General features: G+C 34.6%; 2 protein-coding genes across 2 annotated transcripts; one reads left to right on the top strand and one right to left on the bottom strand.

The window, feature by feature from the left end:
• Positions 1 to 2,420: 2,420 nt before the first annotated feature.
• On the top strand, positions 2,421 to 5,331 carry LOC104250130 (uncharacterized). The gene is made up of 2 exons (XM_009806692.1): positions 2,421 to 2,966; positions 3,949 to 5,331. The coding sequence occupies exons 1-2, from the start codon at positions 2,583 to 2,585 to the stop codon at positions 5,143 to 5,145; spliced, it is 1,581 nt and encodes a 526-aa protein (XP_009804994.1). The 5' UTR covers positions 2,421 to 2,582; the 3' UTR covers positions 5,146 to 5,331.
• Positions 5,332 to 6,029: 698 nt separating this feature from the next.
• Positions 6,030 to 15,490, bottom strand: LOC104250131 (3-isopropylmalate dehydratase large subunit, chloroplastic-like). The gene is made up of 15 exons (XM_009806693.2): positions 15,232 to 15,490; positions 15,017 to 15,151; positions 14,088 to 14,258; positions 12,734 to 12,886; positions 12,553 to 12,621; positions 12,351 to 12,467; positions 11,400 to 11,474; positions 11,158 to 11,235; positions 10,984 to 11,079; positions 10,799 to 10,848; positions 9,715 to 9,769; positions 9,310 to 9,441; positions 8,489 to 8,536; positions 8,227 to 8,385; positions 6,030 to 6,453 (listed from the first exon to the last, which is right to left on the bottom strand). The coding sequence occupies exons 1-15, from the start codon at positions 15,277 to 15,279 to the stop codon at positions 6,313 to 6,315; spliced, it is 1,527 nt and encodes a 508-aa protein (XP_009804995.1). The 5' UTR covers positions 15,280 to 15,490; the 3' UTR covers positions 6,030 to 6,312.
• Positions 15,491 to 23,880: the final 8,390 nt, after the last annotated feature.

Raw genomic sequence — 23,880 nt, 5'->3', positions numbered from 1 at the left:
AGAAATTTTCAAAAATCACTACGTTTCGGTGATTATTAGTTTGCCATAACTATCATTTATTAACTTACTTCTTATAGTTATGTTTTAATTTGTTATAGAGTGTATTCGATGTATTTAAGCTAATGTATATTCATGAATACAATAGGAAAAATCGGCGGAAAAAAGGGAATTACAACTAACGTATAGATTGTATTCATATGTATTCGCGAGCTATATTCGTGGTTACAGTAACGGAATTTACAAGAAAAAAAGGATTCAGCTGTTTAAAAACGGTAAGTGAATTAATTAACGCGATAGACTCCTAATATAACTCAACAAACTCAATTATAACACACAAAATTTGTATTTTCAGTCATAGAAAAGATTCTCAATCGAAAAATACCCCAAAAACAGAGCAATCTTCAGAGATTCAATCCATCATTTTTTTTTAGTGGTATCTTTACTAAAATATTTTTTAGTGGTTTCTTTACAAATAGACTTACATATTGAAATTATATAATTACATTGAATACAGTTAAATACATAAAAATACATTGAATACATGAAGTATAGCATGTCATCTATAGTGCAAAATATATGAATACATACTGCAGTTACATTTGAATACATATACATCTGAATACATAAATTATATTAATTAAAAAAAATATATGAATACATTCTACAATATATTGAATATATACTGCTAGACAAAATAGTGAAATAAAGCGAAGCTTTGAAATTATATAATTACATTGAATACAGTTAAATACAGTGAATATATTGAAAAAGTAAAAAAAATTAAAGATAGTGAATACAATAAAATACATGGAATACAACGAGATACATTGAAATATAATGAAAAAAAAAATAACAGACTCTTCAAGTTCCTCAACCCCAAACTCCGTCCCCAAACTCCGTCCCCAATCCACCGATATCTAGGTCGCCGCCATGTGGGGCGTCGCCGTCGGTACCGACGCCCTCTGAGTCGTCCAGGTAGTGAATCTCTCATTTCTACTTTGAAATATTTGAGATCTCCACTTGTATTTATCCAAATCTTCGTTTCTCCTTTATCTTTTTTTTTTTCCAGATCTTTGTTTCTACTTACCACAACTCTTTGGAGCAAAAAAAGTTGAATGCAACACAACAAGGAAGGAGGGAAGTGGTTGCCGGTCGGATCTGTCGTTGGCGGAACATAGCCTCTGCTAGGGTTTCTAAAAGTATGGGAGGAAAAAATCGGGGGAAAAGAGAAGAAAGAGAAAAGAGAAAGGAGCAGAGAGGGAAGAGAGAGAGGGAGAGAGAAGTTTACTTCCTATACGGTAATTTTCTAAGAGAAAAAAAAAAGGAGAGAGAAAAATAATACACATTGTATTTAATGGCTTAAAGGTAGGAAGTGGTCATAAATAGATATTTTGCTATAAAAATTAAAAGATAGCAGTAGAAGATAATTTTTTAAAAGGATATTTATTTATAATAAATAAGATATCAACATTTGCTACAGGAGGTAAACTTTCCTTCTATTAAAGAAGACAAAGTTCTCTATTAGAAAACATTATTTTTGAAATTGGACCAAAAATCTCTTACTAGAAGAAAAAATTATTTTATATTTCCTTGAATGATATTTAATTATTTACTCGCTGTTAGCGGTACAAATAATTCAAGCAACAATAATAATAATAATATGTTCAGTGTAATCCCACATAGTGAGTTTGGAGAACAATGGTGTCACGTATATTGAAGAGTGTTAAGTTCAGTTGAACACCCTTCATCAGAAAATTATACCGAATATATAAAAAAATTATACTATGTATATAGATCAAAAATTACTTTTTATAAATAAGTATATATTAAACCATAGACATCCAACAACAACAAACAACAACAATAATAACATACCCAATATAAATCTACGGGTATATGAGGTAAATTTTTTGGTTTCGCCACTATTGAGGAGGATAGTATCATATGAAGGTGTAAGGTTCAACTCTCATTAAATATTTCTTGTTCTCTTTACCTTTTCCCCAGTATCTCCTCATCCCCAAAAGCTCTTTCATTTTAGTTTATTTCTCTCTTTTGAGTTTTGACAAGCTTGCGTTCCTAAAGAAAAAAAAACTTTACACTTATTCTCACCTTTGCTTCTTAGTGTATCTGCCCTTTAATAAGAATAATGCCTAAAAAACTTAATTATAACATATGGTATATTTTACACATCAAATTATTATGTGAAAGAAATACACAAGAAGAAGACGACTAAATGCTTTTCGGAAAATTCCACGTATGACTGAATTGTTGCCTAAAAATAAGGCCCATATAGTGATGCCCTTTGAACCTAATAACATTTAAACAATAAAAAGAAAATCCTCTAAATGCGTCAATACGCTATATTATGTAAAACACAAAGTTGATTCTAACTTAATTCTTCATTGTATATGTTGCTTTCATGTTCTCTCGAGAGCTCACCTATTCTCTACCCCAATTTTACTTGGGGTCTCGCCTCCACGTCCATCCCAAAACCTTTCCCTCGTCGTCCTTTTCAGACGGACGACGAGCGAAATCTCGTCTTTCTATCACCACGATCACACGATTATTCTTAACTCTTCAAAATGCCACCAATTTCCAAGATGGGAATGTTGAAATCATTCCAACTCTTGGAAATAAACATCATATCCGCCCAAGATTTGGAACCTACATCCAAGAAAATGAAAACCTACGCCACCGCGTGGGTCCATCCGACGCGAAAACTCACCACGGGCGTTGATGTCGAAGGTGGCAACAACCCTACGTGGAACGACAAGTTTGTTTTTCGAGTGGACGAGGAATTTCTCCGACAAGACACCTCTGCTGTACACATTGAGATTTTTTCCGTCCATTGGTTCCGAGACTCTCTCGTCGGAACGGTTCGTGTCCTCGTCAGAAACCTAATTCCTCCTATTCGAGCTCATGGCCACCATAATCACCATCTTGGAATGCGTTTTGTTGCACTGCAAGTATGTTTGTTCATTCCTTTTTTCTCTTCATATGTTAATTCTTGGTTATCGATCACTAACATTATGTATTTACGTACATACGTAGTTGCATGCATGCATGCATGCAATCAATTTGAGATATTTTCTTTCATCTCCTCTATTGTTTAATTAATTTCTCTTCTTCTTTTTTGGTTCTTTTGTCCCAATTTACCTTTTCTGAATGCATGTATTTTTCTTTTCTTTTTATTTTCGTAGAAATTCCATATTTGCATCCTTTTAGTGTAGGTGACAACGCCTTAAAATAACATGTCATAAATTAGGTACTTCCGTTTTTTTTTTTTTTGTTCAAAAAGATTGGCGTTACTCCCTTATTAGTTTGGTCCAAAAGATTGACACCTTTTAATATTTCCTTAATAGGAAGCATTTATAGCCACACACAGTGGCAGATCTATGATTTTATGTTCGTGGTTGTTTAATTTTTCTTGATATGTAGTAACTACTTAATTGTTTGGTTGGTAGGTGTTTTCTTTCCTTCTATATCAGATGCCTCAAATTTCTTATATAACTATACATATGTTGTGTAAAGTTTAATGGGTGCGGAAGCACCTAAATTTAGTAAGTAGCTCCGCCCCTGGCCACACAATTGCTATGACAGGTTTCTGACCACAAGTTTCAAAAGTTTTACGGTCACACAAATGCTATATCTTATTTAAGACCACATATCTTAAAAATCTTCATTCTTTATTAAAGTTTGTGCCAAGTCAAACTAAGACAATATTTTTAAAACATAGTAGTGAGTAGATATTAAGACACCGATATAAGTATATATTGCTTATCATTATTCTTCCTAACAAATGTAAATGTTTTCATAAAAAATTACATGTAGTTAAAGTTATAGAGTTAATTAATTTGTGACTATGGTGATTATTACTTAATGGTTCAATATTTCTTCAATTAAATCTACCTTAACATTTAAAAGGTTTATTTATTTTTTTGTACATAGATACGTCGTCCATCAGGTCGTCCTCAAGGTATACTGAACATCGGTGTGGCGTTGCTTGATGGTTCTATGAGAAGTATGCCACTATATAGGCAAATGAGCACGTCAGCAGTTGGATATCGCGATTTAATGGAAGAAGACACACATCTACCACGCAATAACGAAAGCAAGCAGAACAACACCAGCACCAGCAGCAACAACAACAACAACAATAATAATAGTAACGCCAACAATATCAATACTTTAAAACCTATACTACGACGATCAAGAAGTGAACGTAGCGAACGTGTCACGTTCGATGATATTTCCATGGGTAATAGTTCAATGGTTGCAATTCCCTCTAAAACAAAGGCAAAGACTCAAGAGAAAGAGAGCTCAATACTTAGTATTTCATTTGAGCCTCCAACTCATATGATGAAAAAGAAGGGAAAAGCAAGTTCTTTTATTAGTGGTGCAGAGCTAAGGGAAAAACCAAAATCAGAAGGTAAAAAAGGTAAATCAGGTTCTGTTTTGAGTGATTCAATTGTGAGTAAAGAGTCATCTAGTTATAATTGGGCCAATAATGAAAAGCCCAAGCCCAAGCCCAAACTCAAACTTATTGAGTTAGAAATGGGTAACAAAAATGAGCCCACAACTAAAGTAATTGATGAACAATCAATTACAAAGTCCAAAGGCTTGGGAGTTAGTGACAAACCTAAAGAGACAACAATACCACAAATTGGAAAGCCCATTATGAAGTATAGTGGAAATGAATATGGAGGCCCAAAAGGCCCAATTCAAAATGGCAAGTTTGTTTATGGAGGCCCATTAAAGGCAAATTCTCTTTTTTCCGAGTCCGAAATTGGGCCTTCAGCATCTGAAGTGGCAGCTGCATTGGTCGAAAAGAGATATCCATTGGATGATAAAAAGAGCTCGGTTTTGGATGGTTGGAGCTTGGACGAGAGCGTTGAGGGGCTCCGGTCGAAGCTTGAGAGGTGGCGAACGGAGCTTCCACCGATATACGATCGGGGGATGGACTCGAGCAGCTATCATTCGACCGGACGTCACCCGAGAAGGCATTCGGATGGAGGGAGTAGCTTGTTTTCTTGCTTTGGTAATATTTGTGGGTTTGAATGCCAATGCATTTGTGGGAAGCCTCAAAGGAGAAGTCTTAACAACAAGTATCGTAGCCCATCAACTGCTAGCCGATCATGGCTTTGAAAGCCCAATTCCAAGCCCAAGCCCAAGCCTAAGCCCAATTAGATTTTAAGGCCCAATGCAAGAAGAATGTTATATTGGTATTGAGGAATTTATTTGGGGAATCTTGTTGTTTAGGTCACTCATTTCACTTAACTTGTTCATTGTTATTTTTATTTACAATGCTGTAATTATTCTTGTACTTTTGATTTTCAGGAACAGAATTTGTTATAATATATATATGATTTTCTTTAGCGGAATTTCTCATAATTATATTATCTTCTTTTTGATTGATACCCTTTTTGATAGTGGTAGTCCGTACCAACTTGCACGCACTTTCTAACGTTTATCTCAAAACCTTTTTTCTACTTCACGGACCACTAAGCCACACCCGTTGATGTTACGAAGCTATGTGCGTTTCTAAATTTGATCATGGGTGTAGACAAGCCTTCTGAGACTGGAAAAATGACATTGTATAGCCGCTGTAAAAATAATAGCCGGAAAAATATATAAAATTTGTATAGTGTGTGTATATATATATATATATATATATATATATACATTTTGTATGTTATATATAAAAATTATACAAATTTTATATACTTTTTCAACTACCGGATATAAATAATTTCTGACGCGGGCTAAAAGTAATAATACCTCTCTGATATTTGAGGTAAAACAGTTTCTATAGAATATATATATATATATATATATATACATTTTATATGTTATATATAAAAATTATACAAATTTTATATACTTTTTCAACTACCGGATATAAATAATTTCTGACGCGGGCTAAAAGTAATAATACCCCTCTGATATTTGAGGTAAAACAGTTTCTATAGAAGGCAACATTCAGAAGATTTGGGCTTAACAAGCAAAGGAAGAAAAACAAAAGTCATTAGTTTAGCTTTCAAGAAAACATAAATCAGCATATTATTATGACAAGCAAATTCTTGTCCCCATGCAATAACCATTAGCCTCCAGTAATACAACAAAGAAGACAAATAGCAGTAAGGACTCCTCATTCATTTCAGAACATTCATTTCCTGGAGTAAACAAGAGAAAAAAGAGAACACATATCGCGCTGCCCTTTTCGGTATACCTAAGCATAAGAGCTTAAGCTGCAACTCATCTATTAGTGATACAACATACTACCAACTCCTAAAACGAGTTAATCAAAGCGCTTCACTGCAAAAACTCCCTGGGATCAGTGACATAACCAGTCAATGCTGAAGCTGCAGCTGTATACGGCGATGCAAGATATATCTGGCCTTCCTTGTGTCCCATTCGACCAGGAAAGTTCCTATTCGTAGTTGAAACACAGACCTGCAAAACAACCGTTCGTAATGTCAGGTAACGACCTACATCCCAATGACAAGTTTGACTCTCAAAATCATCAATAGAAAAGGTTCTGCATCTGGAGAACTTGGTTTCTGGAGACCGACAAGGAGAAGGAATATAGCAAGCAAATTTACATAGGTCAGATGCCGATGTTAGGAATTCTGGAGGGTCTACCGGAAACAGCCTCTCTATCTTCATAAGGTAGGGTAAGGTCTGAGTACACACTATCCTCCCCAAACCCCACTTGTGGATTTACACTGGGTTGTTGTTGTTATGCAAAACAGATATCAAAAAGGAAGCAAAAACCCAAAGGAACAGATATGGGAAGACCTTCCAAAGTAGGTTCGGGATTCTAGTATGTTAAAGCTACTGCGTTCTAAATCAATAATTTTGTACATATTGAATGAAATGTTTTAAGACAAATACAGGGTTTTGACTAAAGTTATCGGGTTCGGCTGAACCCGTAACCCATTCACTAGTTCAGCCCCTGCCGGCCAATAACCTCCCAACATCATGACTACAACATACATAACAATACGCCTCACTCCCAAACAAGTTGGAGTCAACATGTTTCTTCTGCGTCTAGTACAAATGAAGTTCATACAATTTCTTGCTATTGTAAACTATTCTGGACTCGGTCTATGTGCTAAATATCGTGTTGCTAATTATAGCTGTCGATTATTTGTATACTAGACGCAGAAGAAACATTTATGATTTCAAAGAAAGGGTTAATCACAGGAAGAGACAAACATGTTTCTCATGTTAATACTTCTGAAGCTATCTCTTCATTTATAATTATTCTAAACAAAAAATTTGCGATAAGAATACATCAAATTTCAATGATGTGACCACTATAAACTAGCTTTATAAAAATATGTTCGAGCTTGTAAAGTGTCCAATGCATACTAAAGTACGGCATAAGATTGAATTAACTTATTCCTGGTCTTCTATAACAACCTTGTTTGTTCCGATATTTTTTGGTTGTTATAGTGAAGTATTGTTATAGAGGACATATATTATAACATAACATAAGAATCAGTTCCGAGAATAATTTGGCTTTTATAGTGGATGGTTGTTATATAGAGATGGTACTATAGAGAGGTCTGATTGTATCAGATATCCTATTTGTTCCAGACACACCAATGATGTTTGCTCAAGAGTCGACTACACCTAAATAGTACTCCCGTTGTTTCAAATTTATGTGGCAACATCACTATTTGGGGAGTCTATGAGTTCGTTCTTTGACCATATTTTTCTTAAATATTTTATAAATATTTTGAGTTATAAGTTATTATGACATACTCCCTCCGTTTCATATTAAATGAGGTACTTTCCTTTTTAGTCTGTTTCAAAATAAATGACACATTTCTAAATTTGGAAATAATTCAACTTTAAACTCTTTCATTTTACCCATTTACCCTTAATGAGAAGCTTTTATAGCCACACAAATGTTATGGCCCCACAAACTTTTTACCCCTTAAGCTTTTAAGACCACAAGTTCCTAAAGTCTTCTTCTTTTTTCTTAAATTCCGTGCCGAGCCAAACTACCTCATTTAATATGAAACGGAGGGAGTAATACTTTTGAGGTAGCTTCCAAAAATGTAAATTTAATTTTCAAAAGCTTGAAGAATCTATGTCTAATTTCATAGACAAAATTAAGAACTTTGACCCTCGTACTCCGAATGCTCCACACAAATTGGAATAGAGGGAGTAGCATATTAATGGTAAGTCAACTATTCAAAACAACTAACAACTTGCCTGAGCTTCATTCATGCGCGCGTAAGTGTCTTTAGGGCCACCCAAACAAGCACCACAACTAGGACTTGCAGGTGTATCGCAGCCTGCCTCCTCAAAAATCTGGGAACATGTTTTGCCGCCGGATCCTGGAACTGGGAGGCTATATACATCCATCCATACCTGAAACAGTTTTTCAACATTTACATCGTATGGTACTTCTGCAGTGATATTTTGCAGCTAAGATACCAAGATAGTAGCAGGGTGAAAAATAAGATTAACGAACCTTTTGCGTAGCAGGAACAAGGAAAGTTGGAACCTTTACCTTCTTACCCTGCGTAAGACAATGTTATTTGTTTAGCATGAAAGATTTAATATATCCTGCTTAATTGGAAGTACACCATAGAACTTACACTTCCATTTTCTAAGTTATAACAAAGAAACAAAAGATTGAACATAGAGAATCAATTGAAGATCTGATCCAGGGTTCTGAGTCTTATTGCATGGTAAACATGAGATAAATAAGGACTAAATCATGAAAAATGAGTAAGTAATTCCTCTCCCAGCAAGAGCCGGAGCAGAAATAAACGAGCTAAGATTGCCACAAAAAGAAGTAACGAAGCAATCAGAATAGTTGCAGATAAGCAGAAATAAACGAGCTAAGATTGCCACAAAAGGTAGCAACAAAGCAATTAGAATAGTTGGAGATAATTGTGAAACATGGTGAAGCATCATTGCACACGTGTATGCCACCAATATAGGAAAACAACAATCTAAACAAAAGAGAATATAGACTTGCAAAAAAAACTAGCCTAACATGGACAGCAATATTATATCATGCGCGTCAGGTTGTCAACTGTCGAGTCCAACCATAATCCAGAAGTCAAAATGGACAAAATCGTGAAGGTAAAGAAGCTAATCAGTCAGTCATCTAAGCCTCAATTCCAAACTAGTTGGAATCGGCTAGAAATAGGCTGTTTGCTACTTTTACGAGAAGTGCCAGAGGGGAAAAAAGGTACAATCAAATCACAATAGTAGCTGTGTTTGCTGAGTGCACCCAATCAACAACTACATGGTCAAATATAGAGAAATGGAGTAACATCTTACAGAAGCTAGAAAAACTTTTGCAGCAGCCATGAAGTCCTCCGTTTTTCCACCAGTACAAGATCCGATGTATACTCTATCGATTTTAACATCTTTGCATTCTCTTGCCAAAGCACGATTATCAGGAGAATGAGGCTGCAGGATTAACAGAAGATTTAGAACATTTGGAGCAGACAGTAATCAACATGAGTAGAAATTTATCTCCAGAGAAAATAATACCAGAGTATTGAACAAGAAGACAAGCTTAAAGCTATGCAAAGAGCGGTGTACTAGTGTTCTTGATCTCTCAATAATATAAAATATAGTTCAAATTTTGACAGCTTATGAATGATATTCACAAGCCAACACTGTTAGTACCATTGATCATTGATGAATTCCAGAAAGCGAGAAAGCTAGAATATAACCAACCTTAGCCACCAATGGCTCCAACTTTGAAATATCGAATCTGTACTCCTTAAGATAGCTGGGTATACAAAAATAAAGTTACAAAAAAATGAAGCATCAATCCAAAAGTCAGGGCAATTTGAGCTGACAAATGATAACTTAGTATTCTCTTTTGGTTGAGGGAAGAAGGGTAAATAGAAGATGACTAGATGTCCGCAACACTTATGATAGAGTTGTATCAAATAAATAAAATCCTACAATCTCGAAGATTAAATAAGTCAATTTCATGAAGGAGGCTATTGCTTTACTAAAAGACTTCTATATCCCAAACATTTTGAAAAGAAACCAATCTTCGACCCTTCTGGTGTTAGCTCTAAATAAATACAAACATTCCACAGCCAAAAGAACATTACAATTACTTAGGCAACCGATTCAAGTTAGAATTTCACGACAATCCGTAAGCACAAAAATTTCATCAAATGAACAACAGTATTTCCAGGCGTTCATCATGGGCCAGAATTCCATTATTGAGGAATCTATCGGCTAGACACAGAGGCATAGCTAATAACTGCAGTCCAATAACATTTTCTGAACTTTCTCGGCCTTTAAGCTAAGATCAAATGCAGTCTAATAATAATTTTTTGATTTTGCCAGTTTTCAGGACATCTAGTCCTGCCTCGTATCTTCATCAACTTTACTAAATTACTATGGCAAGAAAGGCATTTGTTTTTTGCTGTGAAAATGTGTCACCATATTCTCCAGGAATATAGAATAATTATTTCTACAGGTATACTGTAGAAGAAATCTTTCTCGTCAACTAATTTCCCAATTTTTTCACCAAAAACATGTGTCGACCTTATTCTTGAACTTGAACATATGCTGACATCTTCTTTGCGACAAAGTCACTGATAAAGAGCTCTGCTCCTTTGCATTTGATCCCAAATCTTTCACTTTTTGGCATATATTTTGCACATTCTAGTATTTGAAGTATCAGACATTATTTGAATCAAGTTGAAAATTTAAATAAATCCAAACTGAGACAAATGCACACTAGAACGATATGGAATCGAATAGTGACATAGCTACAATGGTCTTTGGTGTTAAATACCTGGCTCCTTCATCACTATAAACAGGTTCGTAAGGTACAGATGTCCTGCCCTGAGATAGCAGAAAATGACGGATGTTAGCTTCAAATAGCAGTTCTTTATTTCAGTCACCCATAAATATAAAGTTATAGGATCTTTTTGGAAGAATTTAAAGAGGTGAGGTTTAGTCCCCAGCCTCCCCACTTACCTCAAGATAGTCATATGTCGTTTTATCCGCGGGGATGACACCATTCTTTCCACCAGCTTCAACAACCATATTGCATAATGTCATTCTTTCTTCCATCTAATGAAACAGTGTGCGCCAATATTAATTACCGATCTCGCCTTGTTACTTCCATGAACAAGATTAGAAAAAACTTACCGACAAGCTTTCAACTGTCGAGCCGACAAACTCCATTGCTTTGTATGTTGCACCAGCCACAGAAATTTCACCAATAATCTGCAATTTGGAATAAAAGACAATAATTTGAACTCCAAAATTTTATTGCTCAAACAACGCTGTAGCAAAACAGAAAAAGAGACATAACAAATTACTAACAGCTTGTTTTATTGACATGAAACAGTACACATAAATGAAATGTAGAGCATCTAATGGTTACTTACTTGCAAAATCAAATCCTTAGCAAGCAAGTAGTCGGGCATTTCACCATCCATTACAAATCTCAGAGTTGGAGGTACCTGCATCATAAAGATGTTAAATTTCATAGATGATGTAAATTAGCAGAAAGAGAAGTTATTTAACTATGTAAAGTAAAAAAATGTAAAAGAGACAAATGTGACTGTCAGTTCTTGTTCATCGTTCAATCTTCAAAGAGAAAATCATCAAGTCTACACGATGTCTCTCTAATACATTTTTCCACCATATTTTCTTCAAAATACATTTTTTGCAGCATATTGTTTTTTCTTCTTTTGACATGCATTAAACCACGTTTAAGTAGAAGGTTTGAACCTTCAACCAAAGAAGGTGCTATGATTTCTCATTCATCTTGCGAGATGCAAAGGAGAAACAGCCCAGTTCCATGCTCTATGAGCTTATTATTTACTTCCTCCGTCCCAATTTATGTAACATTCTTTCCTTTTTAGTCAATCCCAAAAAGAATGACACCTTTCTTTATTTAGTAACAATTTAACTTTAACGTGCCGACTTTACCCTTAATGAGATGATTTGTAGCCACAAAATATCTATGGCTCATTTTAGACTACAAGTTCAAAAGCCTTCCTTTCTTTCTTCGGTAACACACTGTCACATAAATTTGGACGGAGAAGTACTATTCTAAGTCTTTGGTAACAACAACAAACCCAGTATATTCCCATAAGTGGGATTTGGGAAGGGTAGTGCGTACGCGGACCTTACCCCTACTAGCGAAGGTAGAGAGGAATTCTAAGTCTTTGGTAAGAGACAACAAAAAGGAAGTAAGTTACACCTCTAAGGAACGGTAGACAAAGTAAATAAAGCTCCTCTGGATATTAATTAGGAATTTCTTATTGGCAAGAAAATCAAACAACATAACCATAAATCCAGAACTACATCCCATAAAGGCAAGAATCACATACCTTGAGCAGAATCTTGCCAGTACCCAACACAAAGCCTGCATCAGTATTTCCAATTCCAGTGGCGAATTGCCCGAAAGCTCCAGCAGTACATGTGTGGGAGTCTGTACCTAGCAAAACCTGGGAACAAACATATGGATTTCATAAAGTTAAAGCATACGCCAATACATACTAATACGTCTTGACGGTGTGGATATTTATTCACCTCTCCAGGTCTGCAGTGACCTTCTTGCGCAAGAGCGACGTGGCAAACACCCTTGTAATCAGGATTAGCCTGTATAGTTAGCACAGATTTAGTTTTTCATTTGCTAAGAGCAGACAACCAAAGTAAAAACTTCAGCCGAACACAGAATAAGGTGGAATTTTCTTAGAGGAAATAGCCATACGCGGAAGTTCCCCAGATCTTTAATGTCATAGAAATACTTAATATTTTGTTCAGTGCAGAAATCCCTCAAGATGTCCACGTTACGGTTTGCTCGTTCATCAGTTGTGAATATGTAATGGTCGGGTATAATGACAAGCTTCTCACGATCCCAGACCTATGATATCGAAATAAGGAAACACTCATTAGATATATAAGTTGAATAAATGCGTCTATCAACAACATAAGCTCTTGCCCCGGAAACATAGTTTTAGTTCATACAAACTTTAAAAATACATTTTTTATCGAACAACATGGAGTACAAATTACTATCCATGGCTTTAATTTTGATGAAGTCTGATATGCTATTGAGAATTAATCAGTTTAGTCTAATCTATGGGATGTTATTAAGTCTTCTACTCTCTTACCAAGAAAAAAAGAAAAAATCTTCTACTCCAACTGCCTACATGGCAAAAAGCAATGACTGAACGAAAGCAAATTCAGGATTGATTACAATACATTTTCTAAAAGAAAGAAGGAATCAACCTGCTTTGATAATAAAAAATTATAAGCACCTGCTTTGATAATAAGCTATAAACAACACGTAAAGTACTCTATGCCTATTCATTAAAGCATGATGTTACCTCATAACAGGAAATTAGCATAGATGCACAATGTGAAAAGAAGGAATTACGCTATCAGCTAAACATTGTACTGGTCACACGCAGAGATTAGAGTAATAATGCAGATTTTACTCTGCAAACAAATACTGTAGTTAGTTATACGGAATTCTAAGCCTTGTATTATTTCCCTTACACCGGAAACCAAAGGAACCTAAGACTCTAACTTGAAAGATCACTTATTTATTTTTGTTTCTAATTGGTCAGGAGCTCTTTTACCTCGGAAATATCATACAATTACCTCATGGGGAGTTAGCCACACCCGCGAATGATATAAATACTACTGTTGCTTTGGCTTTACTCACATTAGTGGCTCATTTCTATGCGGGTCTTACAGAAAAAGGATTAGGTTATTTCAGAAAATATATTCAACCAACCCCAATCCTTTTACCCATTAACATCTTAGAAGATTTCACAAAACCTTTATCACTAAGTAGTTTAGACTTTTTGGGAATATCTTAGCTGATGAATTAGTAGTTATGGCATAGTTTACATAATTTCACTTACTGATTCACATATTTCCACATTACATAACACCATTATCAGCCAACAAGATAATTAAGAAATTTTGGTCTGTGCATAGAGCTGCATAACCAGTACTGAAGAAAAGTAGCAAATCAAGAATCAAAAACAAATACTTGATTGACATTGCAACACGGTCAATTTGCAAGATAAAACTACACTATTGGCAGCACATACCTTAGCGTTCTGTCCAAACTCTTTCTTAAAAATTCCAATAGAGCCAGGGCCACATACATCATGTGTCATAAGAACATCAACATTGACCCAAACATTGTCACCGGGGCTCACTTCAGGCTTGTCAGAAGCCTTAGCTAATATTTTCTCAGTCATAGTCATCCCAGTCTTTACCTAAGAAAAAAATATTCAACAAACCCATAATCAAAAAACATCAAAACTGAAACCTCACGGTAAAACAAAAAAAAAAAGTTTACTTTTTCAATTAAATAGCACAAAACAATCAAACCTACAACGCCAGTAATCAAGATTCACCAAACCCAAAATCCAATACTAAAAAAGCCAACTTTTTTCAATTAAAGAGCAAATCACCAAACCCAAAACCCCATGGTAAAAAAGCCAACTTTTTTTCAATTAAAGAGCACAAAACAATCAAAAGATACAAACCAAATAATCAATTCACCAAAACCAAAATCCAATACTAAAAAATCCAACTTTTTCAATTAAAGAACACAAAACAATCAAAAATCACCAAACCCAAACCAAATGGTTAAAAATGCCAACTTTTATCAATTAAAGAGCACAAAACAATCAAAAGATACAAACCCAATAATCAAAAATCACCAAATCAAAAATCCAATACTAAAAAAGCCAACTTTTTTCAATTAAAAAGCATAAAACAATCAAAAATCACCAAACCCAAAATACAATGGTTAAGTAACCAACTTTTTTTCAATTTGAGCAATAAACAATCAAAAGATACAAACCAAATAATCAAAAATCACCAAACCCAAAATTCAATACTAAAAAAACCAACTTTTTCCCCAATTAATGAGCACAAAACAATCAAAAAAATACAAACCCAAAATCCAATACTAAAAAAGTTCAATTTGTTTTCAATTAAAGAGCGTAAAATAGTCAAGAATCCTAACTGAGCCAGTGGTAGCAGGTTTTCTTTCAGTCTGCTGCGGTGTCATCACAGAAACTATTTTCTTGGAAACCCTTTTCTTTGCAGTTTGAACTGAAATTGAATGTTGTGAAGAAAAAGCTGATAAACCCACATCTTTCTGCATACAAAAAACAATGGTCAGTGGAATTTTCCTCAAAATGCAACAAATCTTGACTTTTGCATGAATTTAATTGTTACCTTATTGATGAAAGCTGTGGAACTTGAAGCAATAGAAGAAGAGGCCATGGTTGAGTTACGGTGAAGCTTTAGGGGTCGGCGAAGAAATGAAGGGAAGAAAATAAAAGGCGGCTTTGTTTAATTCTGAGATATGGGTCCCACAAGATGACAAGATCTTATGGTTGATAGATGATGATTGGTACAAACTGTGAATCGTGTGGAAGCAACGCTTCAAATCGGTAAAGGTTGAGTTTTGCAATCGGCTACGGGAAGGATGTACAAACTTTGCCTCAAATGTTTACTATTTCATTATGTGACATATAATTTTTTATCCGTGAATTACCTTTAATAGTCATAGTATTTTTAATGTATTTATTTGAGTTTATTTCTATATAATTCTATTTTATTATTAATTTTAATTCTATTTTTAGGCACAAAATATTAAAAAAATATAAAAATAGTTTCTTGTTTTATCTTATTTCTGTTTAGTTTAGGTTATAAATATTTTATAGTGATATTATTTTAATTTTATCATGACTTTAAAGTATTTTTCTTTATTCTTATTTTAATATGATATTTTAAAAAATATCAAAAAATAATTTCATATTTTATATAGGTTAGTTTAATTAAGTAGATTGATCTTTATATTATATAGTATATATATATATATATATATATTTAAAAAGAACCTAAGTAAAACTTGGGTATTGTTTTAGCCCAAAACAGGCTCAAATCTGGGCATTCCAATCCCGTAACCCCTTCAACCCAGCTGACCCCTTGCCCTGAACCAAACCCGCCCCAAATACCCGTCCAACCCGCCCCACCTCCCCATTAAATCTCAGCCATCAATCTATTTTAATCCAATGGTCATAAGTTAGTCCCTCACCCCATATAAATATCAGTTTTTTGGTATAACCCTAACCCTATCTCTTCTTGAAACCAAACAGCCGCAGCCTTCCTCTTACGCCTCTGCCCGCCTCCAGCTCGCCGGAAAACCGGCGAGTTCACTCAAACCCTCATCTCTCTCCCTCCACGTCACCAAACCCTAACAAACTCTAACAACAAAATGATTCCATCCGGATTTTCACGCGTTTTTCATTCTTTTTGGAGCAAATCCGGATCTATTAGATAAAAGATTAGTAAAATGGGGACCGTTGGATTATGGAATTTGATCCAAAGCCCTCCATTTCTCTGATTTTTTATTTGAAAAATAGATTTTCGGATTTCGTGGGGAGGAAGTATAGAAGGTTCTAGTCTCTATATATATATGGGGGTCTTCTTTCAAGAAGGGGAGGAGAAAAAAATAGAGTTTCGACAAGAGGGGTTGCTCTGATGGTAAGTAACCCCACTTCCAACCGAGAGTTTGTGAGTTAGTCTTCCCAAGAGCAAAGTGGGAAGTTTTTGGAGGAAAGGATGTCGGGTTTCTATTTGGAAACAGTCTCTCTACCTTAGGGTAGGGGTAAGGTCTGCGTACACACTATCCTCCCCAGACCCCACTAAGTGGGATTACACTGTTGTTGTTGTTGTCTGGTTTTGATTTTTGGGGTTTTTGGTTGTTGAATTTTGTTTTTAGGTTAGAAATCAGAAAAAAAAATACCAAAAATATATAATATAGTTCTGCCTTCTTCAGTTTTAATTTCGAATTTTGGTTTCACTATGGAGTTTGTTTGAGTCGAGTTTGTTTCAAGTTCGTCGCTTCTATTGGATGTCGTTCGGGGTTTAAATCCAGCGGGTCTGGTTTGAAGTTCATTGGTGTTTCTCGAGGCGACGATTCTGACACCAGTTCGGCTTGTAATTGCACTCTTCAACAAAATAATTAAGAACTCTCATTCAGGTCCATTTCTTGATTCTCACTCATTTTATTTGGTATGATTAAAGTATGATAGAGCCATGAGGAATTTATTTCTAGACTAGTAGTTCTGTTCTTGTCATTTGATAATCTGCTCTGTTATCCGAGATGTTTGAGCTTGAATAGTTGGAAAAATGAAGAGTTCATATTATACTTTAGTTTACGGGTTAGATCGACTCGTCTCTGGCTTACTAATACTTTGATCTGTCTGTCTTTGCTAGCATCTGCTTGACGCTTGCAGCAATTTGCCTCCTTGTTTCATGTTGAAATGCACTTTGATCTTCGCGTTTTAAGAATTGTACGTCCGTTGCATTCATAAGCAGCTCCTTTGAGTATTCTGTCTGTCTCCTGGGATTACACTTGAAATAGGTTGGTTTAATAATAGAGTTGATTTTCCAAAAGCATGCATTAATTGATCCTAAACTCAGTTCTGGTAATTCTTTTTGGTGTTCTTAGGTAGTAATAGTGTTTAGGATGAATCTTAGTGGTCTAGGTAGTGCGTGACTCATTGTGCTATCATGTTTTTTCTTTAATTTTTAAAATCTGACACTAATCTGCATTGGCTTGCTATTTGTCTTGGTTTCTGACTTTCTTCATGTTAAATGTTATGAGCACTAGAATTCTCTGTTGCCTACATGAATTTGTGAGCTATTTTCCATATAGTCCATTTGTTCGCGAGGTTTGGAAGTCTGAGTTAGTGTGCGTTAATTCGGCATGAATCAAAGCAGGTTGTGATGTTTGCTAATTGGTATCCAACCGTTGATTGCACTCAATCTCTTGTGTTGCAACTGTCGAAAGTTTTCATGTTCGTCTCCTAGTATGTTAGATAAGAATTATGTAGCCTGACCATGCATGTCAAAAGGTGAAAAAAAAATGAAGTTGGTGGCGTATTTTCCTCGAGTATTTGCTGGATCATGAATATGAATTATTTGCCTGACTTTGTGAATGGGTTATGTGTGAAAATGTGCCTGGTGTGGAGTTATTGTATGTGTGCAAGAATAATTTTACAGGCACAATAAGTATAACTAAGATTGCTTCTTGAGGAATTTGTCTTATATTGGGGGTAATTGTCGTAGTGGGGGGTTTCAGGAGGTGTCTTGATGTGAATTTCATTGGAACAAAAGCCATGGCTCTTATCATATTTTATCTACCGCTCCTTAATTTTATTTCATTTTCTCTGTTCCATCGAGTTTATTATATATCTCTTTTCTTTCTTGCGCTTTCTGTACGTGGTGCTATCTTTGTGCGTAGATATTTTGAATGGATTATGTGGATGATGAATAGAGCCGTGGGGAATTAGGAAAAGATCGAACCCACTAGTATTTAATTAAATTACATACTTTAGGATTGGGTTGGTCTAAATACATGAAAAATGAAAAGTTAAAAAAGGAACGAGCATGAAATTAATTGTTATTTCTTTTAGTTTTATTTATTTACCCTTATTACCTTGTCCATTAGTAGCATGCTTAGGACGACCATATTTGGGTAGGCAAACTTTTAGAATGTTCGTGTTTTAGCTTCTTTCCGAGGCGAGAGGTCCCCTTAGTTAAAGTTATCCGGGAAATGCCCTTAAGGATTTGTTTTTATTTTATTTCGGGGTATGCCCCGAAGTATTTGTATTTGGAGGTCGATAGTAGAACTCGTAGTATTTTTATTTTTATTTTTATAGGTGGGGACGATTTCGAGCCTCATGTGTGTTTATTTTGCTTTTCTGTGTTATTTTTACCTCAATTTGAATATTCTAAAAGCCAATTAGATCGAGTATGCAATCGTACTAGTTACGGGACATGGGGAGTGCCTAACATCTTCTCCCTGCTTGAATCTCTGGTGCGGACTTGGTTTTAGAGTCTAAAATGTTTTAAAAGGAAAACTCATTTAAAAAAAACGGTGACCTGGCACACCGAAATCAAAGTCAGGTGACGACTCTGAGTTATTTCCTTTTGAACATAATTTTGTCACTTTCAATGTTGAAAACCCTTTTGAACTATACAAAAAAAATTATTATTTTAAGAGGGTTAGTTAGTTTTGTAAAAAAGGGGTGTGACACGTTCAGCTTTGTCCAATGTGTTATAAAATAAAGACTTTAAAGTAAAGAAACCGTTCACAAGTAGAGAGAGATTTATTATTCAACTTCAAATTCATGTGTACATAATAAACTGAAATCTACTCTATTTATAGAAGAAAGGAAGATGTTGTGTAAGTTGCTACTGCAAGTTGCTGTGTAAGCTGCTACTGCAAGCTGCTGTGTAAGCTTCTTGTAAGTTGCTACTGTACCAAATATAGATAATCTTCTGTCGGGGGTAATATTTATTCATAACGGAGTACCAAAATGATAAGTTTCTTCAGGAAGCTTATTCCCAATAGAGTACTAAATAGATAACCATATTTACGGCGAAGTCTCATATGGATAAGCTTCTTCAGGAAGCTTATTTACAACGGAGTACTAAATGGACATCCACAATAATATTTCCATTACACTCTTCTTTGGATGTTCATTATTATGTGTCTCGTTAAAATCTTACTAGGAAAAAACCCGTGGGAAAAAATCATAGTCAAGGAAAAAGAGTACACTAATAATATACATTGCAAGCTGTCTCATTAAAAATCTTACTAGGAAAAATCCAGTGGGAAAAAACTCGAGCAAAGGAAAAAGAGTACAGTGCATAGACGGGGGTATATCTGGACCAATGAGTTCATCATTCTCTTTTGGAGGTAAGAACGGATCCTTAATCCGTGTAGGAGAAAAACTATATCTTGCTAGTAAATTATCAGAAAATGCTATGTCAGACCTTGTAGCATTAGCAAGATACATCAGTGCTCCAATTGCACTGAGATAGGGTACTTCAGGACCAAGGAGTTCCTCATCTTCTTCTGGAGGTCGGAACAAATCCTTATCCACTTCAAGTGATCGAACAACCATTAGTGTACTCAATGAGTGTGCTTTGTCCATGTAAAGGCATTTTAAGACCCTTGCTGTATAGGCAGATTGATAGATAAAGATCTCGTCTGCTAAATATTCAATTTGCACACCAAGATAAAGTTTTGTCTTCCCAAGATCTTTCATATCAAATTCTTTCTTAAAATATTCAATTGCCTTTTGAAGCTCTTCTGGAATTCCAACAAGATTTATGTTATCAACATAAACAGCAAGTATAACAAATTCTGAAGTCATTTTCTTTATAAAAATACATGGACAAATAACATCATTTATCTAGCCCTCTTTCAGCAAATATTTACTGAGGTGATTATATCACATGCGCCCAGATTGCTTTAAACCGTACAAAGATCTTTGTAATCTGATTGAGTACATTTCCTGAGATTTTGAATATGCTTCAGGCATTTTAAATCATTCAGGGATCTTTATAGAGATTTGATCAAATGAGTCATATAGGTTATGACTCGCATTTAAATGGCATGACATCTTTAGGTGTCTGGACTATTGGTCCGATCCTCACAATATTTCACAGTATTGTGCACTATATTGTATCAAATATATCGTCGACGATCATTTTATATCGGTTCGCAAGCGACATAACTTGTTGAGATCTCATCATTTTCTTTATTTTCAGGTACTTGAACTTCTTCAAGAGTTTCGTGAAATGTTATGTCGTGGGCTCTTCTGGAGCTTATTTCCTCCTTATTATGATCATTTTGACCATTTGCTCCTATCCTTTTCAAGGATTGTTACCTTTGGAACCGATTGGTCTACCACGCTTTATGCGTACAGTAAACTCCATTCTTCAGGGGCGTTAATTTTAATAGGAGCATTTGCAGCTGAAATATGATATTTAATTTTGGATCAGCAAATGCTTCTGGCATTTGACTTGAATTATCTTCTAAGTGAGGATCCTATTAATGATAATTCGATTCATAAAGCATATTTTTTAGCTGTTTATTCCATCCCCCAAATGTTAGAAAAATTAACATATATTCCTAATATTTTTTGGGAAATATATCTTTTTGCATTATGGTAGAGAAATTAATCATTATACCACACATCAAAATATAATAAAAATATTTGGTTTCTGATCCTAAACCAATTGTGAGGGGAGGACTTATCATATATTGTTGGTCTGATGCATACAAGTGTTGCTATATATAATTTAGAAAATCTTAGACCAACACATGAGGCTTTGTTCTCATAAGCAATGGTTTAGCCATTAATAAGAGGTATTCAATGCTAAACCAGCATTATCAAGATGAACTATCTTGATTTCATAATCCTGAAAATTATAAACTCTTAATTGATAAAAGCATTTTCAAATGTCAAACTGCAGGTTGACAATAAACACACATGTAACCATCTCATATATGCATCTATAAGTGTTTCACATAATAGGTGAATGAGCCCATATTCACCTTTTATATATTTCAGAATTAGAGGTCTTAGTCCCAACTTTAGCTGGTATAATCAATTTATTATGAGAATAAGCAACACAAGAGAATTCTTGAAGAATCTTCTAGTTCTTTAGTATATGCTTATCTGAATTCTCAAATAGCTCATTTAAAAATGGCAAATGAAAAATTCAAGTTTATCATGTCATGTACTATCTCTTAGTAAACTTCTGGTTTACTATGGCATAAACTTTTGCGTTAGTAAACTTCTGATTTACTGTGACTGCTTTTGCATTAGTAAACTTCTGGTTTACTTTGATACATGATATAGTATAAAATTGAAGAGTAAGCCGGGTAACTTCTCACATACATATTATTTTACCCCCTATGATTATGGAAACATGAAGATTTTCAATCTTCAAATCATTTGTAGTCTCAATATGATAGTCATTTGTATTAGTAAACTTTAGGTTTACTACAACATATGTTTTGACCATAATCATATAATATGAATGACATATTTGTATATAAACTCTTCGAGAGCCTTCACTTATTATCCATAATTTAATATTTATCATACACTACTGGTGTCATGTGTCTTCTAGACCAATAGTTAGCTCTTCAGGAGTTGTTGATATATTTTGTACTATCAAATATTGCTCAGACATTTCTGGTATTATGAGAGAAAATCATAATAAAATGAACATTACAAAGACAATTCTAAATTTATAAATGTAAGAAATTAAGAATTTCAGTATTTTTACCACCAGCTTTGTGATAAATATTTCCTTCAGGGAGAAACGTCATTTAACATCTGAATATTTTATATCAAAGCGACAACCACATAATCATTATATCCTTCAGGGAAAGATACATGAGTTGTTATTTTCTTTGGGGAACTCGATAACTAACCATAACATATTAATGTAGTTGTAGTACAAAGCATTCTACAAGAATGCTTTTGCCTTAGAATGATATTTAATAAAATTATTCAAGATAATTTACGTACAACGGGTACGTGCGACAATGATCTTTATGCCGAAAAAACAAGATTTATATCATTTGTTATTCTACCTCTTCAGGAGGTGAGTTGTTGTATTTATTCATTCACGTCAGGGAGTGAAAATGTGCTTCAAAATAACTTTGAATACAGACAGACACAGTTTCATAATATTTTCCTGCTTCGGGAGAAAATTTTAATTGTGTTACTTCTTCAGGAGCAAATTTAAAATACGAAAAATTGGGTATATATTCTCTCAATCATATTACCTCTTATGGAGGTGAATTGTAATACATTTACATCAAAAGCGCGTTCATATTTACGAGTTTTATTAATATTATCACATTCACTTCAGGGAATAGATTAACATTTATCAAAAGTTCTCATCCTTTAGGGAACAGAACATAATTATCTGAACGTGCATTAATCACACCAAATTGTGTGATGTCTTAGAAGCTCTTTTACGATAATGCTACTTCAGGAGCAAATCGAGGCATGCATGTACTATAGAGAATATTTCTCTAGCTTATCTTCAATTGTAACCATAGAAAACCTAAATTATCACTTCTGGTGGCCATAAGCATATACCACTTCTGGTGGTTAACAAAAATTTAGTTATAATGATATATACGAAACGTAACCACTTTTGGTGGTTGTATATTTCGTGCAAACTCTGTTGGAGTATAAGTGGATCTAACAATGTCATCCACTTTATAGTTTCCTATGCAATATTATTTCTGGAGTAAAATTAAAATCTTAATTCGAAAACGAGTAAGTGAAAAACGGAGCATAAAGATATACAAATTATAGTATTTTAAAATTCATAAAATGCTCCAGAATCTCGTCCAATGATTATGGCTCACTTACTAAGTTCCTAAGTACCTTTTTATTTTATTTTAATGGCAGTAGCACACATAGCGAGTAAAACGCATAACTTATCTTTGATGGTGTCTGCTAGACCCGTCATATCAAGATAAATTTCAGCATCAAGCATCCAAGACACGTAGTTTTTGCCCGATATATCCAATACTACAAATTCACGTTTAGAAAGATTTGATATTATTTACAAAAAGAAAGTTCATACCTTTGATACTTTCAAAGTATTTGCTCGAGATGGCAGAGTTTCGTGCTGATAACGTGTTATAAAATAAAGACGTTAAAGTAAAGAAACCGAAGACAAGTAGAGAGAGAGATTTATTATTCAACTTCAAATTCTTGTACATAATGAACTGAAATCTCCTCTATTTATAGAAGAAAGGAAGGTGTTGTGTAAGCTGCTACTGTAAGCTATTGCGTAAGCTGCTTGTAAGCTACTACTGCAAGCTGCTGTGTAAGTTGCTTGTAAGTTGCTACTGCAAGCTACTGTGTAAGCTGCTACTGCAAGCTGCTGTGTAAGCTTCTTGTAAGTTGCTTGTAAAATGTTATTATACCATATAAGATAATCTTCTACCGGGGGTAATATTTATTCATAACGGAGTACTGAAAT

The sequence above is a fragment of the Nicotiana sylvestris genome, chromosome 9 (genome assembly GCF_000393655.2).
Source record: "Nicotiana sylvestris chromosome 9, ASM39365v2, whole genome shotgun sequence".
NCBI classification, from domain to species: Eukaryota; Viridiplantae; Streptophyta; class Magnoliopsida; order Solanales; family Solanaceae; genus Nicotiana; species Nicotiana sylvestris.
The sequence above is the reverse complement of the archived record's forward strand: the minus strand, read 5'-3'. Positions and strand labels throughout refer to the sequence as shown.

Coding starts and splice junctions, on each gene's coding strand:
- LOC104250131 (XM_009806693.2), bottom strand. CDS start 15,279: ATGGCCTCTTCTTCTATTGCTTCAAGTTCCACAGCTTTCATCAATAAG. Junction 15,152..15,231: donor CCACAGCTTTCATCAATAAG/GTAACAATTAAA, acceptor TTTTGTATGCAG/AAAGATGTGGGTTTATCAGC. Junction 6,454..8,226: donor CGCGCATGAATGAAGCTCAG/GCAAGTTGTTAG, acceptor GTTGTTTTGCAG/GTCTGTGTTTCAACTACGAA.
- LOC104250130 (XM_009806692.1), top strand. CDS start 2,583: ATGCCACCAATTTCCAAGATGGGAATGTTGAAATCATTCCAACTCTTG. Junction 2,967..3,948: donor TGCGTTTTGTTGCACTGCAA/GTATGTTTGTTC, acceptor TTTTGTACATAG/ATACGTCGTCCATCAGGTCG.